This window comes from Salminus brasiliensis, unplaced genomic scaffold, assembly GCF_030463535.1.
Source record: "Salminus brasiliensis unplaced genomic scaffold, fSalBra1.hap2 scaffold_141, whole genome shotgun sequence".
In the NCBI taxonomy this organism is placed as follows: domain Eukaryota; kingdom Metazoa; phylum Chordata; class Actinopteri; order Characiformes; family Bryconidae; genus Salminus; species Salminus brasiliensis.
This window is the reverse complement of record NW_027326672.1, coordinates 7,501-27,297: the sequence shown is the minus strand read 5'-3', so window position 1 is coordinate 27,297 and position 19,797 is coordinate 7,501. Positions and strand designations below refer to the sequence as shown.

Below are 19,797 nucleotides of genomic sequence, written 5' to 3'. Positions count from 1 at the left end.
ACTGGAAAGCTGGTGTGTGTGTGTGTGTGTGTGTGTGTGTGTGTGTGTGTGTGTGTGTGTGTGTGTATAAATCATAAAGGATTGTGTAAATATTTGTTTATATAAATGCTCCTCATTTACATATAAATAAGTATCATATATCATTCATTTACATATAAGTATTATACATTTAATATTTATCATATACAGTTTTCATTTGTAGATAAATAAATTTGATAATACAGAGATTTGGTGTGTGTTTTTTACCACCCTGTTATTTTTCTTCAGATGCACAGTTTTTCCTTTTTGAGGGAAAAAGATGAGCTCTGCTCTGATTGGCTGGTTTACGGCACTGCAATGATAGTGCTGCTGTCCTCTCGCTGCGGCCCCTCAGCACCATGTGCTGTCAGCAAGCTGGAGCAGTCGCTAGCTTTTAGCCCGGCCCTCACTCGCTTCCCCAGGTTTGTCTTTCTTGAGTCTTACTGGTAAAAATGATCCGGTCTTTCCCTTCTGGTGTGAGTTTAGCAGAGTCTGGAGGTGCTGAGCTGCTCTCCAGTATCAACACCATCTTCCCCCGGTCCTCCAGCTTTTACTTGAGCTTTCTGAAGTGGGCGGAGTTTATGTAAACGTGGGTGTGTGTTTTGGTTTTTTTTTTATTCTTCCATCTACTGAAGATAAACACGGTTCTACGTCCTGGAGAACCTTTACAGCAGTGCAGCTAAAGCAGTGCTGAAGAGGGTGCTCTGCAGTGAAGGTGTTCTCAGCAACTTGGAGTCTCCTCCTGTTCTCCACAGACTGCAGACTCAGCTCTGCAGCTCCTCTGCGGCTGTTCTCCTCTCTGTGTTCAGTCAGACCTCCTCTCTCTGCTGCTGGTGTTGGGGAAGTGGACGGGATCAGAAGTGAAGGCTGGCGTTTCTGCTGTTTTACGGGGCTGTAATCACCCTGAGAGCAGCCAGCGCACTTTGATCTCCCCTCCGTTCAGGCTGGCACCTCACCCGTTTCGGGGCCACGAGCGAGCACGGGTCATTATTTTTTATTTCTGGGTCTGGCGATTGGCCTCTCATTTCCTTCCTCAGTTGAGCCACGCCCACAGTTCTCCAGAGTTCAAAGCAGGTTCTCTTCAGAAGTGTTCAGAGAGAATCATGAAAACCGCCATGATCAGCAGCTCGGTGGAGCCTCAGAGCGGAGTGGAGAAGAGCCGATCTACCGACTGTGCGCACCACCTCCCAGCTGCTCCTCCAACACACTTACCATCAAAACAGGCTCTAGAACTTTCTAGAACTGTGTATACTCCTGCTGTCACTCCTGTGTAATAGTCAGGCGTCTTTCTTTCTGTTTTGATTGAATTACTTTATTAACTTGGTTCAGTTCAGATTTATTTCTAAAGCTTTCACAGTAAATTTCAATAATAAATCATGAACAAAATAAACAATAAACTAAATGAATATACAACAGATATGTAACAAAAAAAATCAAAATAATAAATCACACACAATCTCATACACACTTTTACTCGTACTCACTTGCTGCTGGGTTCTGCCGTGTTCTGCTGTATTTTACTGTGTTCTATTGTGTTCTGCTTTGTTCCGCTGTGTTTGTTTGTGTTTCACTGTTCCTTTGTGTTCTACTGTGTTAAAGTGTTGTCCTGTGTTCCTCCGTGTTCCTCTGTGTTCTCCTGTGTTCTCCTGTGTCCTGCTGTGTTTTGCTGTGTTTTACTGTATTCCTGTGTCCTGCTGTGTTTTGCTGTGTTCTACTGTATTAAAGTGTCCTGCTGTGTTCTGCTGTATTCCTGTGTTTCTGTGTTTTGCTGTGTTCTGCTGTATTTCTGTGTTTTGCTGTGTTCTACTGTGTTCCTGTATTTCTGTGTTTTGCTGTGTTCTGCTGTATCCCTGATTCTACTGTGTTTTTCCTGTGTTTTGCTGTGTTCCTGTATTTCTGTGTTTTGCTGTGTTCTGCTGTATTTCTGTGTTTTGCTGTGTTCTACTGTGTTCCTGTATTTCTGTGTTTTGCTGTGTTCTGCTGTATCCCTGAGTTCTACTGTGTTTTTCCTGTGTTTTGCTGTGTTCTGCTGTATCCCTGATTCTACTGTGTTTTTCCTGTGTTTTGCTGTGTTCCTGTATTTCTGTGTTTTGCTGTGTTCTGCTGTATTTCTGTGTTTTGCTGTGTTCTACTGTGTTCCTGTATTTCTGTGTTTTGCTGTGTTCTGCTGTATTTCTGTGTTCTGCTGTATTCCTGTGTTTTGCTGTATTCCTGTATTCCTGTGTTTTGCTGTGTTCCTGTATTCCTGTGTTTTGCTGTATTCCTGTGTTTTGCTGTGTTCTGCTGTATTCCTGTGTTTTGCTGTGTTCCTGTATTCCTGTGTTTTGCTGTGTTCTGCTGTATTTCTGTGTTCTGCTGTATTCCTGTGTTTTGCTGTGTTCCTGTATTTCTGTGTTTTGCTGTGTTCCTGTATTTCTGTGTTTTGCTGTGTTCTGCTGTATTTCTGTGTGTTCCTGTATTTCTGTGTTTTGCTGTGTTCTGCTGTATTCCTGTGTTTTGCTGTATTCCTGTATTCCTGTGTTTTGCTGTGTTCCTGTATTTCTGTGTTTTGCTGTGTTCTGCTGTATTCCTGTGTTTTGCTGTGTTCCTGTATTTCTGTGTTTTGCTGTGTTCCTGTATTTCTGTGTTTTGCTGTGTTCTGCTGTATTTCTGTGTGTTCCTGTATTTCTGTGTTTTGCTGTGTTCTACTGTATTCCTGAGTTCTACTGTGTTTTGCTGTGTTCCTGTATTTCTGTGTTTTGCTGTGTTCTGCTGTATTTCTGTGTGTTCCTGTATTTCTGTGTTTTGCTGTGTTCCGCTGTATCCCTGAGTTCTACTGTGTTTTTCCTGTGTTTTGCTGTGTTCCTGTATTTCTGTGTTTTGCTGTGTTCTGCTGTATTTCTGTGTTTTGCTGGGTTCTACTGTGTTCCTGTATTTCTGTGTTTTGCTGTGTTCTGCTGTATTTCTGTGTTCTGCTGTATTCCTGTGTTTTGCTGTGTTCTGCTGTATTTCTGTGTTTTGCTGTGTTCTGCTGTATTTCTGTGTTTTGCTGTGTTCCTGTATTTCTGTGTTTTGCTGTGTTCTGCTGTATTTCTGTGTTTTGCTGGGTTCTACTGTGTTCCTGTATTCCTGTGTTTTGCTGTGTTCTGCTGTATTTCTGTGTTCTGCTGTATTCCTGTGTTTTGCTGTGTTCTGCTGTATTTCTGTGTTTTGCTGTGTTCTGCTGTATTTCTGTGTTTTGCTGTGTTCTGCTGTATTCCTGTGTTTTGCTGTGTTCTGCTGTATTCCTGTGTTTTGCTGTGTTTTGCTGTGTTCTGCTGTATTTCTGTGTGTTCCTGTATTTCTGTGTTTTGCTGTGTTCCTGTATTTCTGTGTTTTGCTGTGTTCTGCTGTATCCCTGAGTTCTACTGTGTTTTTGCTGTGTTTTGCTGTGTTCTGCTGTATTTCTGTGTTTTGCTGGGTTCTACTGTGTTCCTGTATTTCTGTGTTTTGCTGTGTTCTGCTGTATTTCTGTGTTCTGCTGTATTCCTGTGTTTTGCTGTGTTCCTGTATTCCTGTGTTTTGCTGTGTTCCTGTATTCCTGTGTTTTGCTGTGTTCTGCTGTATCCCTGAGTTCTACTGTGTTTTTGCTGTGTTTTGCTGTGTTCTGCTGTATCCCTGAGTTCTACTGTGTTTTTCCTGTGTTTTGCTGTGTTCTGCTATATTTCTGTGTTTTGCTGGGTTCTACTGTGTTCCTGTATTTCTGTGTTTTGCTGTGTTCTGCTGTATTTCTGTGTTCTGCTGTATTCCTGTGTTTTGCTGTGTTCCTGTATTCCTGTGTTTTGCTGTGTTCCTGTATTCCTGTGTTTTGCTGTGTTCTGCTGTATTCCTGTGTTTTGCTGTATTCCTGTGTTTTGCTGTGTTCCTGTATTTCTGTGTTTTGCTGTATTCCTGTGTTTTGCTGTGTTCTGCTGTATTCCTGTGTTTTGCTGTGTTCCTGTATGTCTGTGTTTTGCTGTGTTCCTGTATGTCTGTGTTCTGCTGTATTCCTGTGTTCTGCTGGGTTCCTGTATGTCTGTGTTTTGCTGTGTCCTTATCTGTTCATCTGTATTCCACTGAGTTCCACTGAGCTGTTTTCTGTGGCGGCTCATTCATGTTCATTGTAACAGGCGATGCTCCATCCTGCCACCAGAGGTCCTCTTCCGTAGCATCCCGTAACGGTCTCATCACTCACGCCTGACTGCAGTACCCCAATTAGTGCCTCTACAAGTACCACCTCTCCCTCTGCTGCTGCTTCTGGAGCATAGTTAGTTCTCCCATTGCAGTTCTGAGCGTTCTCCTATCCTGTTGGTTCCGTCTTCTTGTTTTTTTTTAGATCTCTGCTCTCCGTGACTGTGGATCTTCTTCTGCTCTGGAATTATTGTGGCTCTTTTGGCCTTTGATCCCTTTTTGTGTATTCCTGTTAATAAATCCTGCATATGGATCCTGGGTCTGCATTGTTACGTTCCCCTGTGTTGCCGTTAAGTGATTTTATGGGGATTTCGTGCATTTTACGTCAGGTGATGGAGGGTCACTATTTGCTGGAGGGTCTTGCGGTCAAAGATGTTTCGATTCTGAAAGCAGACAGTGATTCAGCTGCTCCAGATACTCTCCCCGGTGCCTCTGCAGAACATGGTGAGGATGGGGGGGCTTATGGCTTATGGGCCCTTATGGCTCCTCAGGAAGTAGAGATGAGCTCTCGTGGCTTTGGGGCTGGCGATGTGATGTAAGGTAGGGTTTGCTGGGATGTGAACAGGAAATTGGTGTTCCTGATGATTTCCACAGCAGAGCTGTTGATGTCCCCCCTCTGGACATCAACACCTTATACTTACCTGTAGTCAACAAGCATCTCCTTAGTTTTATCCACGTTCAGAGAGTCTTTCAGCCGCTGTTCTTGCTGATGACACGGCTGTATCAGCAGCGAACTTGATGATGTGGTTTTAGCTGTACTTTGCAGTGCAGTCATGAGTCAGCAGGATTCCTCACAGCCTTCGTCTGGGTTCTTCCCAGTCGCACTTCCCAATTTACAAACCTGCTCCTTATAGGAACCATCCATTAAAATGTTCACTGTAAATAGGGTTCACCAGATCTGCCTAACAAAAAACTTCCTGCAGTAACAATCAACTGGTCTCAGTGGTTTTATTGGTTTTATTCAACTCAAATAAACAGTAAGATTAAATCAGATTAAATAAAGATATAAAATAATTAACTCTTTTTGAATGAAGTCAGTTTCAGTTATTATTTGTATTAATGGTCAGTGGATCTTAGTTATCAGTCATAATGACCCCACTTTATAACCAGCTCTTATAAAAGACAAAATAATATAAACAATCTTAATTAATGTTAGTTTAGTTTATTAATCGGTTATTGTGAATATATTCCTTATCATATTATCTAAAATATATAAAAAAGAAATTTACATCATAATCAACATCACAACAATAACATTATTATTTTATACAAATTCCAAAATATTTTATCCATGAGTGCAAATAATTAGTGCACAGATCCAATCAGATCAGATGTGGGTGAGCTCAAAACCTCAAACTCTCAAACCCTAAATCTGTAAAATAGAAACTTTACAGGACAGACATTCAATAAACATCAATAGAAAAAGATTTCACTATTCTTATTAATATTATATATTATTATTTATTGTTCCATTAGTCTGTAAAGAAACCTGAAACTGCAGCTCTGAAGGGGGGTGGGGGGTTTCTTGGCAATGGAGGGTTGACCTCTTATCCCAGCCTACCCACTTTTAACATAAAACCCTCTATTTTAAATTGGGTACTTAGGCTCTTTTGGGTGTTGGCGTTGTTGAGGGTGTAGCAGGTGTTGGGGGTATTTGGGGTATTTGGAGTGATGGGGTCTCGCTGACACTGTAGAGTTTATCAACCTTGTCCTGAATCAAACAATGACATCATCACCCTCTTCCTAATGACTCCTTTTTTGTTCATTCCTAAAGTCCCCATGACTTCAGATTCTCGCCACGTCTTCACAATAAATACAGTCACTCTGTTAAACACCAACACTTCTGTACATCAGAGTCAACCTGCAGGTTCCCCTGTCTGCAGATAAAGCCTCTCCTGCAGAACATTAAGACCAGCAGTGTGCACTCAGCAGCGGGGGTAGCCCATGCGGCAGTAGCAGACGGTGCGCAGCAGGCGGCACGAGCAGAAGGCACAGGGCTCGCAGCACACAGAGTTCGGGTCCTTACAGCTCCCCCACAGGGGGGTGCAGTTTGGTGGGGGTGGGGGTCTCTTCACGCGCCCATTCACCTTTGCCGGCATCTGCAAAACACCAGTATTTACTGTTCCACCCCAATAACACCCAAAAGTGTCAAAAGTATTGACCTTCATCACTCAGGTAGAAGTGAGTGGAGATACTAGGTTTTAGAAACACTTCTATAGAAGCTGAAGTATCAACTTGAGCTTTTTACTCCAGTAAAAGTGTAAAAGTACTGGTTTCAGAACGACTTCAAGTAGAAATATAAGATACATAAAAGTAATGGAAGGAAAACAAAGGCCGAAAGCTTAGCCCCCCCCCCCCAAACAATTTCTCTAAAAGTCATAATGAGGAGGATGATCTATTAAAATGTTGATGTTAAAAATGTTGGGCTGCACTAGGCTCCTGTTTCAGCTGCAGATCTGCCCATTGAAAATGAAGCATTTCAGTAATATCAGCTCTATTAAAGGAGCGTCTCTGTGCTCTACTGAGCATTAACATGAGCTTCATGGAGGAAAATATGAGGAGTCGTTGTCTAGAAGTTCTGTAATGCTGCAGAAAGTCAGACTTCAGAGGCGTGTGATCAATAAGCTTTATTGGAATGTAAATGTGGGGCTTAGTCGGGACGTTTCACTGCAGCTCTCGAGTCGAGCAGAATGAAGACAAAGGGAAATGAAATAGGAGGAACGAGGCTGTTTTTAAAATGTAAGCAGTAGAAAGTTCAGATAATTGGGTGAAAATGTGAGGAGTAGAAGTGAAAGTCTGAGAAATAAAGAATTACTCCAGTAAAGTTTAGATAACCTACATTTCTACTTAAGAAAGGGAACATATTTTCGCTAACACCCTTACTCACACTCCCATTAATGCCCCCAGCTAACACCCCACTTAAGCCCACAATGCCCCAGAAATGCCCCTTAGCCTCCACTAAAGCTCCCACTAGTGCCCTTAAATATACCCTATTACCACCCATACCACACTACCGCACACAATAACAACCCATTAACCCTCACTATCACTTGCACCCCACTAACACCTTACTAACATTGCAGTAATGACCCATTAATGACCTACTAACACCCAACCGTCACCTCCACTAAAGCCTCTACTAACACCATACTTATGCCCTCACTAACGCCCATTAACACCCACACCAACACCCCACTAAAGCACCACTAACGATCTACCAACACCCTCACTAAAACACCCCACTAACGATCTACCAACACCCCCACTAAAACGCCCCACTAACGATCTACCAACACCCCACTAAAGCACCACTAACGATCTACCAACACCCCACTAAAGCACCACTAACGATCTACCGACACCCCTACTAAAACGCCCCACTAACGATCTACCAACACCCCCACTAAAACACCCCACTAACGATCTACCAACACCCCCACTAAAACGCCCCACTAACGATCTACCAACACCCCACTAAAGCACCACTAACGATCTACCAACACCCTCACTAAAACGCCCCACTAACGATCTACCAACACCCCACTAAAGCACCACTAACGATCTACCAACACCCCCACTAAAACACCCCACTGACGATCTACCAACACCCCCACTAAAACACCCCACTGACGATCTACCAACACCCCCACTAAAACGCCCCACTAACAATCTACCAACGATTTACCGACACGTGTGTTTATCTGTTTTCTGAAAGGTAAACTCAGTGTTTATAATCTCACCTTTTTCTGTTTCTTCTCTGATGTTCTGCCTTTCTTTGATGTATTTGACAGCTCTTCAAAAACAAACAAACAAAACCAGCTGATCATCTGAACACTTTTATGAATTATTCATTCATAGATTCTTTTTCTTTTCTAGTTTAAGTTTAGATTTTTTCACTCTTAATCAGAAAGGTTCTTTAAAGCGCTGCTATAGAGGAACCACTTTTAGTTCTGTAAAGAACGCTTCATTGGGTGGTTCTTTTAAAATCAGTTGTATCAGTTGTGTAATATGATAATATCAGTATTAATATCAGTTTGAAATATGATTAAAGAACCTTCATGTCCAGGCGAGGTTCTACTGCAGTAAAGGGCTTTTTCTGGAACCATGTCTTTGTTTGAGAGAGAGAGTCATACCCACTATGAGGACGGGGGGCGAGTCGGTGCGGTTCTGCTGGGCACTGCTGGGGGACGACTGGTTGGAGCTGCTCAGGTCCTCTATCAGCAGATGTGTGTTTACTGTTTCCCAGCAGGCTGAGCAGCAGAGCACCACACAGCACAGCAACAGCCACGGGTTCATGATCAGCTCCTTCCTCACTCTGTATACACACAAAATAACAGCAGCTGCTTTGATATGAACCCTCACACAGTGGAACCACACCACCAGAACGCCTCAAACCATGGTTTAAATTCATAGTTGAGTCCATAAACAATTAACAAACAGACTAGTGCCTCTAAACTGACCCTAAACTGACCCTTAACTGCCCCTAAACTGACCCTAAACTGTCCCTTAACTGACCCTAAACTGACCCTAAACTGTCCCTTAACTGACCCTAAACTGTCCCTTAACTGACCCTAAACTGACCCTAAACTGACCCTAAACTGTCCCTTAACTGACCCTAAACTGACCCTAAACTGACCCTTAACTGCCCCTAAACTGACCCTAAACTGTCCCTTAACTGACCCTAAACTGACCCTAAACTGTCCCTTAACTGACCCTAAACTGACCCTAAACTGTCCCTTAACTGACCCTAAACTGCCCCTAAACTGACCCTAAACTGTCCCTTAACTGACCCTAAACTGACCCTAAACTGTCCCTTAACTGACCCTTAACTGCCCCTAAACTGACCCTAAACTGTCCCTTAACTGACCCTAAACTGACCCTTAACTGACCCTAAATTGACCCTAAACTGTCCCTAAACCCCACAATGTTCTGTAAACTAAGTTTTCTGTAGACTAAGTAAGAGGGGTTCTACAGCACAAGAAAGGTTCTTTTGAGTCGTGATACCGGAACTGTTTATGGTGTCGTTACAGTTTATTTGAAGTTGATCTGGTTCACACAGAACACTCAGAACACACGGAACACACGGAACACTCGGAACACACGGAACACTCGGAACACACAGAACACACAGAACACTCAGAACACACAGAACACACAGAACACTCGGAACACACGGAACACTCGGAACACACAGAACACACAGAACACTCGGAACACACGGAACACTCGGAACACACAGAACACACAGAACACTCAGAACACACAGAACACACAGAACACTCGGAACACACGGAACACTCAGAACACACGGAACACTCGGAACACACAGAACACACGGAACACTCAGAACACTCAGAACACACAGAACACTCGGAACACTTGGAACACACAGAACACACAGAACACACAGAACACTCAGAACACACAGAACACACAGAAAACATAAAACACACAGAACACTCGGAACACACAGAACACACAGAACACACAGAACACTCAGAACACACAGAACACTCGGAACACACAGAACACACAGAACACTCAGAACACACGGAACACTCAGAACACACAGAACACACAGAACACACAGAACACATGGAACACTCAGAACACTCAGAACACACGGAACACTTAGAACACTCAGAACACACAGAAAACTCAGAACACTCAGAACACTCAGAACACACAAAACAAACAGAACACACAGAACACTCAGAACACACAGAACACACAGAACACTCAGAACACATAAAACAAACAGAACACTCAGAACACACAGAACACACAGAACACTCAGAACACATGGAACACTCAGAACACTCAGAACACACAGAACACTCAGAACACACAGAACACTCAGAACACTCAGAACACATAAAACAAACAGAACACACAGAACACATAAAACAAACAGAACACTCGGAACACTCAGAACACTCAGAACACACAGAACATACAGAACACTCAGAACACATAAAACAAACAGAACACTGAGAACACACAGAACACTCAGAACATACAGAACACATAAAACAAACAGAACACACAGAACACTCAGAACACTCAGAACACACGGAACACACGGAACACACGGAACACTCGGAACACACAGAACACTCGGAACACTCTGAACACACGGAACATACGGAACACTCGGAACACTTGAAACACACAGAACACTCAAAACACACAGAACACTCGGAACATACAGAACACACAGAACACTCAGAACATTCAGAACACTCAGAACATTCAGAACACACGGAACACTTGGAACACACGGAACACTCGGAACACTCAGAACACTCAGAACACTCAGAACACACTGAACACTCGGAACACACGGAACACACAGAACACTCGGAACACTCAGAACACACAGAACACTCGGAACACTCAGAACACACAGAACACTCAAAACACACAGAACACACAAAACACTCAGAACACACAGAACACACAGAACACTCAGAACACACAGAACACACAGAACACTCAGAACACTCAGAACACACAGAACACTCAAAACACACAGAACACACAAAACACTCAGAACACACAGAACACTCAGAACACACGGAACACTCAGAACACACAGAACACACAGAACACTCAGAACACTCAGAACACACAGAACACACAGAACACTCAGAACACTCAGAACACACAGAACACACAGAACACTCAGAACACTCAGAACACACAGAACACTCAAAACACACAGAACACACAAAACACTCAGAACACACAGAACACACAGAACACTCGGAACACTCAGAACACACAGAACACACAGAACACTCAGAACACTCAGAACACACAGAACACACAGAACACTCAGAACACTCAGAACACACGGAACACACAGAACACATAAAACAAACAGAACACTCAGAACACTCAGAACACACAGAACACACAGAACACACAGAACATACAGAACACACAGAACACATAAAACAAACAGAACACACAGAACACTCAGAACACACAGAACACACAGAACATACAGAACACACAGAACATACAGAACACACAGAACACATAAAACAAACAGAACACACAGAACACTCAGAACACACAGAACACACAGAACATACAGAACACACAGAACACATAAAACAAACGGAACACACAGAACACTCAGAACACTCAGAACACACGGAACACACGGAACACTCGGAACACACGGAACACTCGGAACACTCTGAACACTCGGAACACACGGAACACTCGGAACACACGGAACACTCAGAACACACGGAACACTCGGAACACTCAGAACACTCGGAACACACAGAACACTCAGAACACACGGAACACTCAGAACACTCAGAACACACAGAACACTCAGAACACACGGAACACTTAGAACACTCAGAACACTCAGAACACACAGAACACACAGAACACACAGAACACATAAAACAAACAGAACACACAGAACACTCAGAACACACGGAACACATAAAACAAACAGAACACACAGAACACATAAAACAAACAGAACACTCGGAACACTCAGAACACTCGGAACACATAAAACAAACAGAACACTCAGAACACATAAAACAAACAGAACACACAGAACACATAAAACAAACAGAACACTCGGAACACTCAGAACACTCGGAACACATAAAACAAACAGAACACACAGAACACATAAAACAAACAGAACACTCGGAACACTCAGAAGACTCAGAATACATAAAACAAACAGAACACACAGAACACACAGAACATACAGAACACTCAGAACACATAAAACAAACAGAACACTCAGAACACTCAGAACACACAGAACACACAGAACATACAGAACACACAGAACACATAAAACAAACAGAACACTCAGAACACTCAGAACACACGGAACACACGGAACACTCGGAACACACAGAACACTCGGAACACTCTGAACACACGGAACACACGGAACACTCGGAACACTTGGAACACACGGAACACTCAAAACACACAGAACACTCGGAACATACAGAACACACAGAACACTCAGAACATTCAGAACACACGGAACACTTGGAACACACGGAACACTCGGAACACTCAGAACACTCGGAACACTCAGAACACACAGAACACTCAGAACACACGGAACACACAGAACACTCGGAACACTCAGAACACTCAGAACACTCAGAACACACAGAACACTCAGAACACACGGAACACTCGGAAAACACAGAACACTCAGAACACACAGAACACTCAGAACACACGGAACACTCGGAAGACACAGAACACTCAGAACACACAGAACACTCAGAACACACAGAACACACAGAAAACTCGGAACACTCAGAACACACAGAACACTCAGAACACTCGAAACACTCAGAACACACAGAACACACAGAACACTCAGAACACACGGAACACTCGGAACACACAGAACACACAGAACACTCAGAACACACAGAACACTCAGAACACACGGAACACTCGGAACACACAGAACACTCAGAACACTCAGAACACACAGAACACTCAGAACACACAGAACACACAGAACACTCAGAACACTCAGAACACACGGAACACACGGAACACTCGGAACACTCGGAACACTCAGAACACACAGAACACACAGAACACTCGGAACACTCAGAACACACAGAACACACAGAACACTCATAACACTCAGAACACACAGAACACTCAGAACACACAGAACACACAGAACACATAAAACAAACAGAACACTCAGAACACTCAGAACACACAGAACACACAGAACATAAAGAACACTCAGAACACACAGAACACTCAGAACACTCAGAACACACAGAACATACAGAACACACAGAACACATAAAACAAACAGAACACACGGAACACTCGGAACACACGGAACACTCGGAACACACGGAACACTCGGAACACACGGAACACTCGGAACACTCGGAACACTCGGAACACTCGGAACACACGGAACACTCGGAACACTCGGAACACACGGAACACTCGGAACACACGGAACACACGGAACACTCGGAACACACAGAACACACAGAACACACAGAACACTCAGAACACACAGAACACTCAGAACACACGGAACACTCAGAACACTCAGAACACTCAGAACACACAGAACACTCAGAACACACGGAACACTTAGAACACTCAGAACACTCAGAACACACAAAACACACAGAACATACAGAACACACAGAACACTCAGAACACACAGAACACTCAGAACACATGGAACACTTAGAACACTCAGAACACTCAGAACACACAAAACACACAGAACATACAGAACACACAGAACACTCAGAACACACAGAACACTCAGAACACTCAGAACACACGGAACACTTAGAACACTCAGAACACTCAGAACACACAGAACACACAGAACATACAGAACACTCAGAACACATAAAACAAACAGAACACTCAGAACACTCAGAACACACAAAACACACAGAACACACAGAACACTTAGAACACTCAGAACACTCAGAACACACAAAACACACAGAACATACAGAACACACAGAACACTCAGAACACACAGAACACTTAGAACACTCAGAACACTCAGAACACATAAAACAAACAGAACACACAGAACACTCAGAACACACGGAACACTTAGAACACTCAGAACACTCAGAACACACAAAACACACAAAACATACAGAACACACAGAACACTCAGAACACACAGAACACTCAGAACACATGGAACACTTAGAACACTCAGAACACTCAGAACACACAAAACACACAGAACATACAGAACACACAGAACACTCAGAACACTCAGAACACACAGAACACTCAGAACACTCAGAACACACGGAACACTTAGAACACTCAGAACACTCAGAACACAGAACACACAGAACATACAGAACACTCAGAACACATAAAACAAACAGAACACTCAGAACACTCAGAACACACAGAACACACAGAACACACAGAACACTCAGAACACACAGAACACTCAGAACATACAGAACACACAGAACACTCAGAAAACACAGAACACTCAGAACACACGGAACACACAGAACACTTAGAACACTCAGAACACTCAGAACACATAAAACAAACAGAACACTCAGAACACTCAGAACACACAGAACATACAGAACACACAGAACACATAAAACAAACAGAACACACAGAACACTCAGAACACTCGGAACACACGGAACACTCGGAACACTCTGAACACACGGAACACACGGAACACTCAGAACACTCGGAACACTTGGAACACACGGAACACTCAAAACACACAGAACACTCGGAACATACAGAACACACAGAACACTCAGAACATTCAGAACACACGGAACACTTGGAACACACGGAACACTCGGAACACTCAGAACACTCGGAACACTCAGAACACACAGAACACTCAGAACACATGGAACACACAGAACACTCGGAACACTCAGAACACTCAGAACACTCAGAACACACAGAACACTCAGAACACACGGAACACTTGGAAAACACAGAACACTCAGAACACACAGAACACTCAGAACACACGGAACACTCGGAAGACACAGAACACTCAGAACACACAGAACACTCAGAACACACAGAACACATAAAACAAACAGAACACTCAGAACACTCAGAACACACGGAACACATAAAACAAACAGAACACTCAGAACACTCAGAACACACGGAACACACGGAACACTCGGAACACACAGAACACTCGGAACACTCTGAACACACGGAACACACGGAACACTCGGAACACTTGGAACACACGGAACACTCAAAACACACAGAACACTCGGAACATACAGAACACACAGAACACTCAGAACATTCAGAACACACGGAACACTTGGAACACACGGAACACTCGGAACACTCGGAACACTCAGAACACTCGGAACACTCAGAACACACAGAACACTCAGAACACACGGAACACACAGAACACTCGGAACACTCAGAACACTCAGAACACTCAGAACACACAGAACACTCAGAACACACGGAACACTCGGAAAACACAGAACACTCAGAACACACAGAACACTCAGAACACACGGAACACTCGGAAGACACAGAACACTCAGAACACACAGAACACTCAGAACACACAGAACACACAGAAAACTCGGAACACTCAGAACACACAGAACACTCAGAACACTCGAAACACTCAGAACACACAGAACACACAGAACACTCAGAACACACGGAACACTCGGAACACACAGAACACACAGAACACTCAGAACACACAGAACACTCAGAACACACGGAACACTCGGAACACACAGAACACTCAGAACACTCAGAACACACAGAACACTCAGAACACACAGAACACACAGAACACTCAGAACACTCAGAACACACGGAACACACGGAACACTCGGAACACTCGGAACACTCAGAACACACAGAACACACAGAACACTCGGAACACTCAGAACACACAGAACACACAGAACACTCATAACACTCAGAACACACAGAACACTCAGAACACTCAGAACACACAGAACACACAGAACACATAAAACAAACAGAACACTCAGAACACTCAGAACACACAGAACACACAGAACATAAAGAACACTCAGAACACACAGAACACTCAGAACACTCAGAACACACAGAACATACAGAACACACAGAACACATAAAACAAACAGAACACACAGAACACTCAGAACACTCAGAACACACGGAACACACGGAACACTCGGAACACACGGAACACTCGGAACACTCGGAACACACGGAACACTCGGAACACACGGAACACTCGGAACACACGGAACACTCGGAACACTCGGAACACTCGGAACACACGGAACACTCGGAACACTCGGAACACACGGAACACTCGGAACACACGGAACACACGGAACACTCGGAACACACAGAACACACAGAACACACAGAACACTCAGAACACACAGAACACTCAGAACACACGGAACACTCAGAACACTCAGAACACTCAGAACACACAGAACACTCAGAACACACGGAACACTCAGAACACTCAGAACACACAGAACACACAGAACATACAGAACACACAGAACACTCAGAACACACAGAACACTCAGAACACATGGAACACTTAGAACACTCAGAACACTCAGAACACACAAAACACACAGAACATACAGAACACACAGAACACTCAGAACACACAGAACACTCAGAACACTCAGAACACACGGAACACTTAGAACACTCAGAACACTCAGAACACACAGAACACACAGAACATACAGAACACTCAGAACACATAAAACAAACAGAACACTCAGAACACTCAGAACACACAAAACACACAGAACACACAGAACACTTAGAACACTCAGAACACTCAGAACACACAAAACACACAGAACATACAGAACACACAGAACACTCAGAACACACAGAACACTTAGAACACTCAGAACACTCAGAACACATAAAACAAACAGAACACACAGAACACTCAGAACACACGGAACACTTAGAACACTCAGAACACTCAGAACACACAAAACACACAAAACATACAGAACACACAGAACACTCAGAACACACAGAACACTCAGAACACATGGAACACTTAGAACACTCAGAACACTCAGAACACACAAAACACACAGAACATACAGAACACACAGAACACTCAGAACACTCAGAACACACAGAACACTCAGAACACTCAGAACACACGGAACACTTAGAACACTCAGAACACTCAGAACACAGAACACACAGAACATACAGAACACTCAGAACACATAAAACAAACAGAACACTCAGAACACTCAGAACACAGAGAACACACAGAACACACAGAACACTCAGAACACACAAAACACACAGAACATACAGAACACACAGAACACTCAGAACACACAAAACACACAGAACATACAGAACACACAGAACACTCAGAAAACACAGAACACTCAGAACACACGGAACACACAGAACACTTAGAACACTCAGAACACTCAGAACACATAAAACAAACAGAACACTCAGAACACTCAGAACATACAGAACACACAGAACACATAAAACAAACAGAACACACAGAACACTCAGAACACTCGGAACACACGGAACACTCGGAACACTCTGAACACACGGAACACACGGAACACTCAGAACACACGGAACACTCGGAACACACGGAACACTCAGAACACACGGAACACTCGGAACACACGGAACACACGGAACACTCAGAACACTCAGAACACACGGAACACTCGGAACACACGGAACACTCAGAACACTCAGAACACACAGAACACTCAGAACACTCAGAACACATAAAACAAACAGAACACACAGAACACATAAAACAAACAGAACACATAAAACAAACAGAACACTCGGAACACATAAAACAAACAGAACACTCAGAACACACAGAAAATACAGAACACACAGAACACATAAAACAAACAGAACACTCAGAACACTCAGAACACACAGAACACACAGAGAATACAGAACACACTGAACACATAAAACAAACAGAACACACAGAACACTCAGAACACTCAGAACACACAGAACACTCAGAACACTCAGAACACACGGAACACACAGAACACTCGGAACACACAGAACACTCAGAACACTCAGAACACACGGAACACTCGGAACACTCGGAACACACAGAACACTCAGAACACTCAGAACACACAGAACACTCAGAACACACAGAACACTCAGAACACACGGAACACTCAGAACACTTAGAACACTCAGAACACTCAGAACACACAGAACACTCAGAACACACGGAACACTCAGAACACACAGAACACACAGAACACTCAGAACACTCAGAACACACAGAACACACAGAACACTCAGAACACACAGAACACTCAGAACACACGGAACACTCAGAACACTTAGAACACTCAGAACACACAGAACACTCAGAACACACAGAACACTCAGAACACACGGAACACTCAGAACACTTAGAACACTCAGAACACTCAGAACACACAGAACACTCAGAACACACGGAACACTCAGAACACACAGAACACACAGAGCACTCAGAACACTCAGAACACACAGAACACACGGAACACTCGGAACACTCGGAACACTCGGAACACTCAGAACACACAGAACACACAGAACACACAGAACACTCGGAACACTCGGAACACTCAGAACACACGGAACACTCGGAACACACAGAACACACAGAACACACAGAACACTCAGAACACACGGAACACACGGAACACTCGGAACACTCAGAACACACAGAACACTCAGAACACACGGAACACTCGGAACACACGGAACACTCGGAACACTCGGAACACTCGGAACACTCAGAACACACAGAACACTCGGAACACACAGAACACACAGAATACACAGAACACTCAGAACACTCAGAACACTCAGAACACACAGAACACTCAGAACACTCAGAACACACAGAACACACAGAACACTCAGAACACACAGAACACTCAGAACACTCAGAACACACAGAACACTCAGAACACTCAGAACACACAGAACACTCAGAACACTCAGAACACACAGAACACACAGAACACACAGCCGCTCTCACACACTCCCCACCTGACCAGCTCTCTCCGCAGCTCAGAGCTCGGTCAGGTCCACTGCGGGATCCTTCCGTCTTTTTAAAGTGTATTTTTAACGATCTCCTGAAACCAGATCCTGATCATCCTGAATCCATCGTTAATAAACACTCAGGAGGAAGAAACAGGTTCTAAACCCGCACAGAAATCTGAGAGATTTATCATGAGCTGCTCTGTGTCTTTATGCTGCTGTAATGTGTGACTGTCCCTCTCAGTAAAACACTGATCCGTCTATATTCTTATATATTTTTAAATGTATGACTTATATGGAATTCCTTTTTCACATATAGAAATATATCGTCACTGTCACACAGAAACCTCTATAATCTGCTGGAGTTTTTTTTATATTGTTTCAGAATTTGATAATGAATGGACCAATAGAAATGCTTCAACATGACTAAAATAAAATAAATGAAATTAAAATGAATAAAATCTGTAATATTTACATCCATTGAAAGTTCAGAGTGTTTCTGCCTCCTGTAAAGCTGCTGTTCTGCAGATATCTCATAATGATGATATATAACATTTATGCCAACTTATTTAAAATGAGCTATTTTCGAAATATGGGATATATATTTCAGTCTTATATCAACATGTACAGGCATCTATAGGTATATATAACACATATCCTTAACAGTGTATGATTGAAAATACATTCTGATACATGTAAAGAAAAGCTGCTACATTTACATTATAGAGAAAAGTGAAAACCAGCAAAAATGTTTCTGCTGAACAGCAACAATATATATCATACAAATTTATATTTATATATGTGCACGCTGATCTACTTATATATAGCATACATGTACTAATATGAATTTTCCAACCAATTAAAATATATATGTATGCTCCATATTTTAGCCATATACGCATATATGTATATAATATATATGCATATGAATATCAGCAGCGGTGCGTTCAATCACACGATAACGTCATTCCTGATGAACTGGAC

General features: G+C 43.1%; 1 protein-coding gene across 1 annotated transcript; it reads right to left on the bottom strand.

Annotated features, from left to right (window-relative positions):
• Window positions 1-6,131: 6,131 nt before the first annotated feature.
• Window positions 6,132-8,502, bottom strand: asip1 (agouti signaling protein 1). Its single transcript, XM_072672034.1, has 3 exons — window positions 8,340-8,502; window positions 7,947-7,999; window positions 6,132-6,305 (listed from the first exon to the last, which is right to left on the bottom strand). The coding sequence occupies exons 1-3, from the start codon at window positions 8,500-8,502 to the stop codon at window positions 6,132-6,134; spliced, it is 390 nt and encodes a 129-aa protein (XP_072528135.1).
• Between the last annotated feature and the right edge of the window lie 11,295 nt (window positions 8,503-19,797).